At 28.3% G+C, this 11,304-nt stretch overlaps 1 protein-coding gene across 1 annotated transcript; it reads left to right on the top strand.

The window, feature by feature from the left end:
* The first annotated feature begins 955 nt into the window (after window positions 1–955).
* LOC110643115 (mogroside IE synthase) lies at window positions 956–2,820 on the top strand. Its single transcript, XM_021795366.2, has 2 exons — window positions 956–1,636; window positions 1,948–2,820. The coding sequence occupies exons 1-2, from the start codon at window positions 998–1,000 to the stop codon at window positions 2,668–2,670; spliced, it is 1,362 nt and encodes a 453-aa protein (XP_021651058.2). The 5' UTR covers window positions 956–997; the 3' UTR covers window positions 2,671–2,820.
* The last annotated feature ends 8,484 nt before the right edge of the window (window positions 2,821–11,304 follow it).

Raw genomic sequence — 11,304 nt, 5'->3', positions numbered from 1 at the left:
AAATAAAATTGAAAATTAAATTAGAATTAAAGTAAGAGTGAAATTAACCACTCAATTAATAAAATTACATTTTTTACATATACTTTTAATTATTTTTTTATTTATTTTTTAAAAAATTTTTATTAACCTGGACAAAAATATGGTGTCAAAACCACACATCTGGGTTTAAAATAATGAGTTGTTGTTTTATAGCTTTAAAATAATGAGTTGTCTTTTGTTTCGAATATTCATTAAATAAAAAGCCCGAGAATGCTTGGGTTTGTTGCTGGAGATGAAAAATTGAACAATGATAGGAGAATTTTGGCTGAAGGAAGGGGTCTCGGTCATTGTTGGTCATTGTTGGTCATTGTTGTTGCAGATGAAGAAGCGTTGCTTTAATTGTGTTAAATGGTCTTATTGACTACGATTTTTATTTATGGACTTAATTGACTGTTTGAGATGAGTTAAAGGGCTATTTTTTATACTTTTATAAAGTTTAGGGTTAAATAGTTACACTTTTATAAGTTAGAGTATAATAATTACATTATTATAAAGCTCTAGGCTTAATAGTTACATTTTGGATATAAATTAAGATCCAACGAAATGTAAGAGTGACAAGTGCATGTAAAATTCAGAGCCAAAAGATGCTTTCCAACATATTAGTTTTTTATTTTTAATCAATTGTTTTAAGGAAACTTTAGTTTTAATTTATTTTTTTGCTATTAGTTAGAGTATGTATATATGAAAAGTAACATAAAAAAAAAAAAAAAAAAAAAAAAAACTAAACATATTGAGCCAAGGGATGGAAGCTTCACTCAATTCCAATCTAGAAATTAATAACCTGGAATTTTTTAATATTTAACAAAAGCTTGTGGTCATACCATTTCAAAATTTTTTTGGCATCATCTCTATGCCATTATTAGACCATAAGTTATTCCTCTGTTGCCTTCTTAATTAATCATGTTTGCTACAAGTGTGCAAGAGAGGAGAGAAAGCAAAACAAGTAAGAGCTGCAGAAATGGAGAGCCACCAAAGAGCTGCTGAAACTCACATCATAGCACTCCCTTTTCCCGCACAAGGTCATATTAACCCAATGCTCCAATTCTCTAAACTCCTTACCTCCAAAGGACTTAAGGTAACCCTAGTCACCATCATCGACAATGAGCTGACAAAAGCCAAACACGGTTCCGTTATTGTTGATTCCATTTCCGATAACAGCGAAGAAAATGGTACGATTTCGACCATGGAAGAGTATTGGAAGAATTTCAGCTCTTTGATAGAGCGAAAATTATCAGAAATCGTTGAAAAGCAAGGCAAGTCCGGCCGTCCAATAAGTTGCCTTGTGTATGATTCAATCATGCCTTGGGCTCTAGACATAGCCAGACGGCTTGGCCTCGCTGCAGCTTCATTCTTTACACAGTCATGTGCTGTTTCAGCCATCTACTACCATGTTTATGAAGGGAGGCTAAATATTCCCAGCGAGCAGACCCACGTATCATTAGACGGGATGCCACCACTTCAAAGCTATGACCTGCCTTCTCCAGCTTGCGGCTCGGAGTACAGCCCAGCCCTGATAAGCCTAATGACTAGTCAGTTTTCGAATATCAGGGAAGTTGATTGGATCCTTGTTAACACTTTCAACAAGTTAGAAGCAGAGGTAACCAAATATTCAACTCTTGGTTGATACAGAGTTCATTTGCAATAATTTCAAATCAAAATTTAATTTTTTTAAAAATTATTTTATTGATTTTATTTTTAGACTAAAATTAAGTTGATTGCATCAATATAAATTGATGAGTTGATATCCACCATTATGGGAAACTCTTGCCTGAGATAGATATCACTATACATCTTGTATCTTATCTTGCATCCAGGCGGATTATTTATTTTAGATTTTGCATGAATTAGTCCGTTCATATCAGCTAGGTTCAAATTTGTCACCCCTAATGTCATGGTAAATCTCACCAGGTAATGAACTGGATGGCAAGCCAATGCCCTGTCAAGCTAATAGGACCACTAATACCATCAAGGTACACAAGCAAGAGATTGGAGGACGACAACGATTATGGCCTTAGCCTCTTCAAATCCAATAACAACAGTTTGAAGCAGTGGCTAGATTCCAAGGAAGCTTGCTCAGTAGTTTATGTAGCCTTTGGAAGCATTGCTTCCTTGGAAGAAAAGCAGATGGAAGAACTAGCATGCGGACTGGAAAAGAGCAACTACCATTTCTTGTGGGTAGTCAGAGAATCTGAACAGAAAAAACTTCCAGACACGTTTGTGAATGAGACGTCAGAGAAGGGTCTAATAGTTACTTGGTGTCCACAGACAGAAGTTCTTGCTCACAATTCCGTAGGGTCTTTCATGACTCACTGCGGGTGGAACTCTACACTTGAGGCATTGAGCTTGGGTGTACCAATGGTGGCAATGCCGCAGTGGGCTGATCAAGTAACTAATGCAAAATATATTGCTGATGTATGGACGGTTGGGGTTAGAGTTAAGGTAAATGAAGAAGGAATTGTCACGAAAGAAGAAACAGAGATGTGCATAAGGGAAGTCATGGAAGGAGAAAACGCCAATGAGTTCAGAAGGAATTCAGAAAAATGGAAAACACTTGCCCAAGAAGCAGTATCTGAAGGTGGAAGTTCTGACAAGAATGTTGAGAAATTTGCAGCAGAACTCAAATGCATTTAGTGAAACTAAAAATACAAGCCTTGCATGCGTGCGTAATAAATGTGAATCATACATATGGGAAATTATTATAGAAATTCGGTCTATCGTTGCACTAAAGATATAAATATATGAGATTCGTATATTTAATAATTAAGTCTATTATATATCTTATATTTTGAATATATTGTAACTCAAGTCTGAAAATAAAAAAATCACTCGCTTTTTTTTATATAATATAAAGTATGGAAGTGGATCAGTGATAAATTTAGCAGAAATATATATTAGATATACACCCATACTCCACTAAGGTTATCACTGATCCAATTCCATGGACCGTAAATAACTTTAGTGGAATATATATATATATATATATAGACAGTTGTCTTATACATATTACAATTGTTTATGTAATTGATTTATGTTCCTAAAGTATGGAAGCGAATCAGTGATAACCTTAGTGGAGTTTGTATGGTGTCAAATATATGTAATTAGTTTATGGTGATTGGAATTCATTTACAGAATTTTCCTGCTTAATAAAATGAGTTCAATAATCCCTTGCATAATTGTACAGTATAAAAAAGGGCTGTTTTTCTTAGTAAAAGTATAATGGGCCTGATAATATTGATAATTAAGATAAACTTTTATTTAAATTTAGTGTATAAATTTTAATTTAAATTTAGTGTATTATGAATTTAAGATACAATATGTATAGTATGACTAATTATATAATATGCCAAGAATATTAATTTTTTTTTTATATTAAGGTATAGTTTATTTCGTTTTATTGTCCATAGAAATTAATCAATTTGGGATTTGTTGTTACCCTTCTCAATAATATTTTTTTGAAGCATCAAATATAAAATTTTCTCTTAGAAGCATAATGGGTCTTATCATTACACCAAACACTTATTAGTCTAAAATACTAAATTTTAGTGTTCTCAAACACAAATAATTTTATATAAAGAGTATATGTATTCTAAGAATATATAATAATTTCTCGTATAATGCGATTCATATAAAAGGAAAATTAGTAAGACCTATATATTTATATTTTGCATTCATGATTAAACACATCTAGATAAGTTTTTTCTACACAATTAATACACTCATCTGTATATCATTAAAGGTTAATTTTTTTTTATATATATATTTTCAAAGGTAGTAAATTCTAGCTTGATTGGTTAATTTGATTTCAACTCATCAAATCTAAAGTAATTTCGTAATTTATTTTAATCTATAAAATAATTTGAACTAATTTAAAAAGTTAAGAATTCTATTGTTTCATTTGTCGATTAAAATGATCCAATTCAAAACTAAACCATTTAAATCGATCCAATTTTAAATTAAAATGTAACTCACAAATTAAATTAATAAAAATAAATAAATTTTCATATAAAAATTAATATTTCGATTTGAAATTATATGAAATTTATAAATTAATTCCGAATATGATCTGAAATTCTTTATATATAGTGATTTGATGGGTACCTTTAATCCCTCTGCTATCTGAAACGACTCGACTTAAATTCATTAAAAAAAAAAAAACTCAAATCAACTAAAATATAAAATGATCTAAAATCAAATCATCCAAACTAAAAAAGACGCTATCTAATATATTTGTCATCTCCAAATATTTTATTAAGGAGGTATCATATAACAGTTTGCATACATAATTTTCAATTTATGTTTTTTAGAAAAAATTAAGAAAGAAAAAAACGATTTTATTAAATGGAGACAAAATGTAAATTTAAAGTGCAAAACTTTATTTTATTATAATTTTGCATAAAAAAAATTAAAATAAATTAATTATAAAAAAATAGTTTTGATATGAATTTGAAAGATTTAATTGTTTTAACAAAGTATTTGAATTGGGTATTCAGCGGAATGCACACTTCATTCAATGGCAATTTACTACTATTTAACTCTAAAATCTTTGTGCGAGTTTAATATGATTATCAACAAGCTCTAATATACTTTTTATACCTCATATTAGTGCACACTTATCCAAATAACAAAACATCACACCCAATATTTTCATGATCTAAAAAGATAATATGCCCTTACAAAGGAGTGAAACAATAGATCCTCAAAAATAGAGATAATAAATCCTCACAAAAGAAGAAATAAAAACTCAAGATCTATCAATAAGAACATGTATGAGCACAAACATAGATCCCTGCCAAAAGAATAGAAATATGAAGATTATTAGAATGAACACAATAAAAAAAATCAAAAAATAAGAAAAAACACAATAAAAAAAGAAGAAATAACTATGATAAAAATATCCATCACTGACCACCTTAAAAAGCTAACAAGAAAATTGAAAGAAATTTAACAATGAAGTTCAAAATAACATAGGTTTTGTTTGGCATAAACGAATTTAACATAATTTTGTGAAATATAAATCTAAAATTTGAATTTTTGGTCTAAATGAAAATATATTTGAAATTTTTAATAACAAATTTCATGAAATTTATTATAACTAAACCAAATTCCATCAAATTTGATAAAATTTGCAAATGAATTCCAAACTTAAAATTATATATATTTTAAGTGACAAAATTACACTTTCTTCTTATATATCATTCTATTTTCTTTTCTTTTCTCATTTATGTTCTTTCATTTTGTCTATATGACAGATACATACATACATACAAATAAACAAAGATACAGCCACAGATACAGGCACATGCACAAAAAAATATTAACACGAACATGGAGACATATAGATATAAGCACAAACACAAGCACGCATAGACATAGACACGAACATAAACACAGATAAACATAATACAGACATACATAGGTAGACACAAACACAAATACAGACACAAACGTAGATATATAGACATATATAAATGTAGGCAGATAAGCATATACACAAATACAGGCACAAACATTTACAGACATAGATAGATAGACACAAACGCAAATACAAATACAAAAATATATAGACACGAACAGATAAATAGACACAGACATAAATACAAACATATAAATAGATAGACATAGACATGTACAGATGATAAATAGACGCGAACACAAATATAGACATAAATATAAATCAATGTAGAAAAATAGACTTATACAGCATGTAACATGAAAAAGGATCGACACGCGATCAAACCCTTCAAATAAATAAGATCTAATCCAAGATCTTAAAATAAATAAGATTCAATCGACAATCTAAGGAGAAAATAAAGCAAAACGTCTTTATTAAGAAGAAAAGTTCATTGAATATATCTGAAAAACTTTTACATAATGAAAATACAATAGATATTTATAGAGTTCTAAATCCTAATGTAGGTGAGAATGAATTAAAAAGTCCTATTCTAAATAAAAAATATATTTAAAAACCTAAATTAAATAGAAGTAATATTTTACAATCCTAAATAAACCAGAAAATATAAATAAAACTTATCTAGTAAAATAAAGAATCCCATTACAATTAAGAATTCTCATGAAAATAGGAAAATACAAGTGTTTGAGTTTGGTATGGGTTTGCACACTGCATCATTCACCCACACTTTCGACAAAATTTGATATCGAATTAATTTTTGGACTAATCAATAATGGAATAACTATCTCCTACACCATTCTCTTCCACTTGAGATAAATTTGGTCTTGAATTTTAAAGTGTTAATGAATCAAAATCTCCATTGAAAGATCACACCATATCGTCTTCTTGAATGGTATTAATAAGATTGATTTGAACAAAATTGATTTGAGCAATTTTGCATCTTCCTTGGGATGCTTAAACTCATCTGGGCAAATAAAATCAACAAAAATACTAGGAAAATTATTAGAAAAAATTTCAATCTTCATTGAAATCTCCTTGGCTTAATGTCCTTTTCTATCCAAAACAGTCTCTTCAAACTCTTCATCATTAATCATAGCAAAAGGCATTACAAAAGTGTCAAATTCAAATTTAAGATGATCCCTTTGTTCTATAAAATCTTTTAATGATTTGTCTTCAATCTTTGTATGAACATTGACCTCTTCATCAAGCATGTCAATTCATCTTATTTACAATCTTCCTCTTCATCCTCTCCGTTAGGTCCACAATAGATTTTACCATCATCATCATGTTTTTCAATGATGTTGATAGATTTCCTCTTTGGACATTCATTAGACCTATGCCCTATCTCATTACATTTATAGCATTTGACTGGAGTGGTCTTAGCATGAGGATTATTGGTCTTTGGAGGGTTAGAACTGCCAGCTTTATTGTTGACACTTGTAGGATTCTTGGCTATCTCCACATTACCACTCAAAGAAACATCTTGAGAGATTTTCTCCTTTTCAGTTCTAGCTTGGTGGGCATCTCTATCATATGTGGGATAATAAATTTAGCGAGTTTTCTCTTGTAGACTCATCTTAGCTTTCAAGGCTAAGTTTCTTACCTCTTGCACACTCATTACCATTTGAATTCCAATTTTATCACAAATTGAAGGTTTTAATGCCCTCAAATATCACGTGTTTGTTGATTATCACTTTCAAACAAGTAATTTCTTACTACCAACCTCAAGAATTCAATGGTATATTCATTAACACTCATATTTTCCTACAAGCAATTTTGGTAAGCTTCAAACAAATATTGTTCATAATTTGGAGGTAAAAATCTACCCCTTAATAATTATTGCATCCTCCTCCAAGTAGTAAATGGATTGTGCCCTTCTCGCCTCCTTGTATCTTTCAAATGATTCCACCATATGGAAACTCCTCCCTTTAATCTATAAGCTACCAATTTTACCTTTCGTTCCTTCGGAATTTCAGCATACTTGAAGAAAGGGTCCACCTCAGTCAACCAATCAAGAAAACCTTCAATGTCAAAATCTCCACTAAAGGTAGGGATATCCATTTTCAATTTGAACTCATCATCCCTGCTATGGTGTTGTTGAAAATTCTGGCCACCTATTTCTTGTCCTTGGTGTGTAACATACCCGAAGTTCATCTCCTCATTGTCGCTTGTATCATCCTCCATCATAGCTCTTCTTCTAGGGTTGAAAAGAATAGGATCAAGTTTAGCTCTATCAGGGTTAGCTCCATCGCCTTGAATAGGAACTTGATTCCCATTTTCACCAATATTTAACATGGTATGCCATTGCTCTTAAAGCTCCTAAAATTGGCATTTCAAATTTGTTCTAAACTATTCCATATTGTTTCGCTGTTCTTCGATCGCTCTCCAAATAACCCCTTATCATTATCACAAGGTTGATTATCACTGCTACCACCAGTATTAGCTATCGTAATGAGAGTGAAATCCTAGCTCTAATACTACATGATGTAGTATGTAGCACGAAAAAGGATCCACACATGATCAAAGCCTTGAAAATAAAAAATATATAATCCAAGATCTTAAAATAAATAAGATTCAATTTAGAATCTAAGGAGAAAATAAAGCAAACCAACTTTAATAAGAAGAAAAGTTCATTGAATATATCTGAAAAACTTTTACATGATGAATATACAATGGGTATTTATAGAGTTATAAATCCTAATCTAGATAGAAATGAATTAAGGAGTCCTAATCTAAATAGAAAATATATTTAAAGATCTAAATTAAATAAAAGTAATATTTTATAGTCCTAAATAAACTAGCAAATATAAATAAAACTTATTTAGTAAAATAAAGAATCCCATTAGAATTTTGAATTCTTGTGAAAATAGAAAAATATAAGTCTTCGAGTCTAATATAGATTTGTGCACCGCGTCATAGACACACAAATACAAATATAAATACAGACACAAATATAGATAGACACATACATATATAGATGTAGACAGACATACGTATATAGATGTAGACAGACACAAAATCAAAAGCATAAACACAAACACATAGATATATATATATAGACAAACACATACATATGTAGACAGCCAAACATAAATTCAAACACAGGCGCATACAAATACAAATACTGGAATAGAAAGACAAACCTACAAAAACCAATGGCATTATAACTATTTTAAATATTTATTCTTTTAATTAAAAAAATTGTATGCAATAATAGATATATAGGAATATTTGTTAAAAACAATAGCATTTTGAGTTGAATTCTTCACTCATATTAAACATAAAATTCATTTTATTTGAAATAAATTTCATATTTAATAGAAAATATATCAAATAGAAGAATTCATTCACAAATAAAATAAAATTTATTATAAAATTTAACCAAATAGGTTCAATTAAACGCCAAAGTCCTTACCCTAAATTTCAAAAGCCAAAATCGTGAATCTTAAATTTATCTTTTTAAAACCATTACAGATAGATCAATTAAATAGTTACATATCTAAATTAAGATATTTATATAGCAAAAATAACATTTAAATATATAAACTCAGAATTTGAACAAAATATGGGTCAACAAAATTGGAGCAAAATCACTTAATTATATATCAAAATATTGAAAATTTGCTCCATCCTCAAATTAAGATTTTTCCCTCTTTTCTCGTTAAGGATATTAGTTACAAGTTGGAAATAAAAAAAAAAAAAAATATATATATATATATATATATTTAAAAGAATTAAAGACCTATTTCATCGGTAATTATCAACAAATATTAATTTTGACATTAATTCTTAGGAAATCACAAAAAATATGAAATTCTCACATCGTTTACGGACGAATAAAAACATTTTTTTGTTAATAAAAATTACATATTCTTGAATTTATGAAAAAAACGTTTGATCAATAATTTTAATTTATCAAAGAAATATAAACATATTTAGCCGATAATTTTTTAACTATTTTTTTAATTTCTTGTAGTGATTATAAATACATAATTTTTTAAATAATTATTCACTTTTTTTTACCATGCCAGCATCTTCAAATGGAATACCAAATAGAAGCTTCGATGCTCTAATTAAAAATAAATTAATATTTTTAATTATTTTAATAGTAAAATTTTTTTTTTCTTAGTGATAATAACGAGACTTAATTGATATTTCAGTAATTTACAAATTTAATTAAATATGGTAAATTTTGGTTCAACCCATTAGTCTTATCTAAATTGCTCTAGTTAAAGTGACGCATGACTATTTTAATTTTCACAAAACATGAAATATGATTTCAAATAACAAGAATTCCAGCGATCCGAAACTGAATCATTTGAATTTACATGCTTAACTTAAATTTTAGTTAAAAAATTAATTTAATATGAATCATTTTTATAGTAAAATTAACATTTCATTTTAAAATAATCGCAATTCATAGATATATTCAAATTAAATTAAAATTTCTTTTTATATGGCAACTTAATAAATGATTAAAATTAATTTATAACTCAAAATAAATTTATTTCTATATAATGAAAAATTTGTTTCATATCATTCTTGTTTATATAATGGATAATTTTCGATCATCGATTCTATCATAATTCATATTTATAATAAAATTCTTACCGCTCTTTGTAATTTTCCCATTGTCATTTCTCATTAATATCTCTATCTTAATTACATAGGCAATGATGTCAAAGATTTCCATTGTCATGACATTACCGATCGGCTGCCCCTTTGTCAATGAATTAATTGTCGTTTGTTTGTAAAAGACAAAACTATAAGACATAGATATCATAACTCGGAAACATGTGGATCTGTACAAGCACAAAACGACAATTCAATTTATGTGGCCATAATTGTGCTTGTAGTCGTTTTTGTTTTGTACTGCGTAGAAATTTCTCTTTTCAGCCGAATCATATACTTTTCTACTTCTGCACAGTTATTTCTTGTTCTTGTTCTTCGAGATAACTATAAGAGGCAAAGCTGTAATCATCGAGGAACATTCTATATATAGGATTTTTCTTATTTACATTGGGTTCATTATAAATTTAAGATACTAAAAATATGATGAGATTTATCTATTAAATATATAGATCGATTTTAGATAAGAATTTTGCATAATTATATATAACTATAGACACAGTCTTGTCTCTACTTCTTATAGATGTTGTTTCTGTAGTTTTTATTATATAATTAGGATAAATTTTAATAATTGTCTCTGAACTTATATAGTTATAACACTATAGTCTTTCAACTTAAAATATAACATAAAACCCTCTAAACTTTCAAATTTTACACAGTAAAATCTCTATGACTTCTAATTACTGAATTTTTAATTATAAACTGAAGTGAACAGCTTCCGCATGGCACGTAGTCAATATTTCTCTCTCATCTTTTATGTAAAGTGTAAAATTATACTTTTTTACGATGAAAAATTATTCTGTCTACAAAGAAAAGAAGATTCAATTTACATATGGCTTGAGAGAGAAAAGAGAAATACTGACTAAACTGTATACTGAAACTGTCAAGGTTAGAATCTAACTGAAAAACCGATAATTGGAGGTTAAAGGGATTTTACTGTGCAAAAATTCAAAGTTGATGGGGTTTTATATTACATTTTTAAGTTGAGGGATTGTAATGTTACAACTAGATAAGTTCAGAGATAGTTGTTAAAATTTATCCTATATAATTATCTAAATATATTGTTTATTTCTTATTCTAGGTAGAGTGATAGAGGAAATGCATTAATTTTTATTTTTAAGATAATCATAAAAATATGATTTGGGGATATAATAGAAAAGATTTTCAAACACAAATAAAAGGTAGGTTATTTATAAGAATATATATATTCTTAAACATATGTTCAT

The sequence above is a fragment of the Hevea brasiliensis genome, chromosome 9 (genome assembly GCF_030052815.1).
Source record: "Hevea brasiliensis isolate MT/VB/25A 57/8 chromosome 9, ASM3005281v1, whole genome shotgun sequence".
NCBI classification, from domain to species: Eukaryota; Viridiplantae; Streptophyta; class Magnoliopsida; order Malpighiales; family Euphorbiaceae; genus Hevea; species Hevea brasiliensis.
This window is presented reverse-complemented; position numbering and strand designations above follow the sequence as displayed.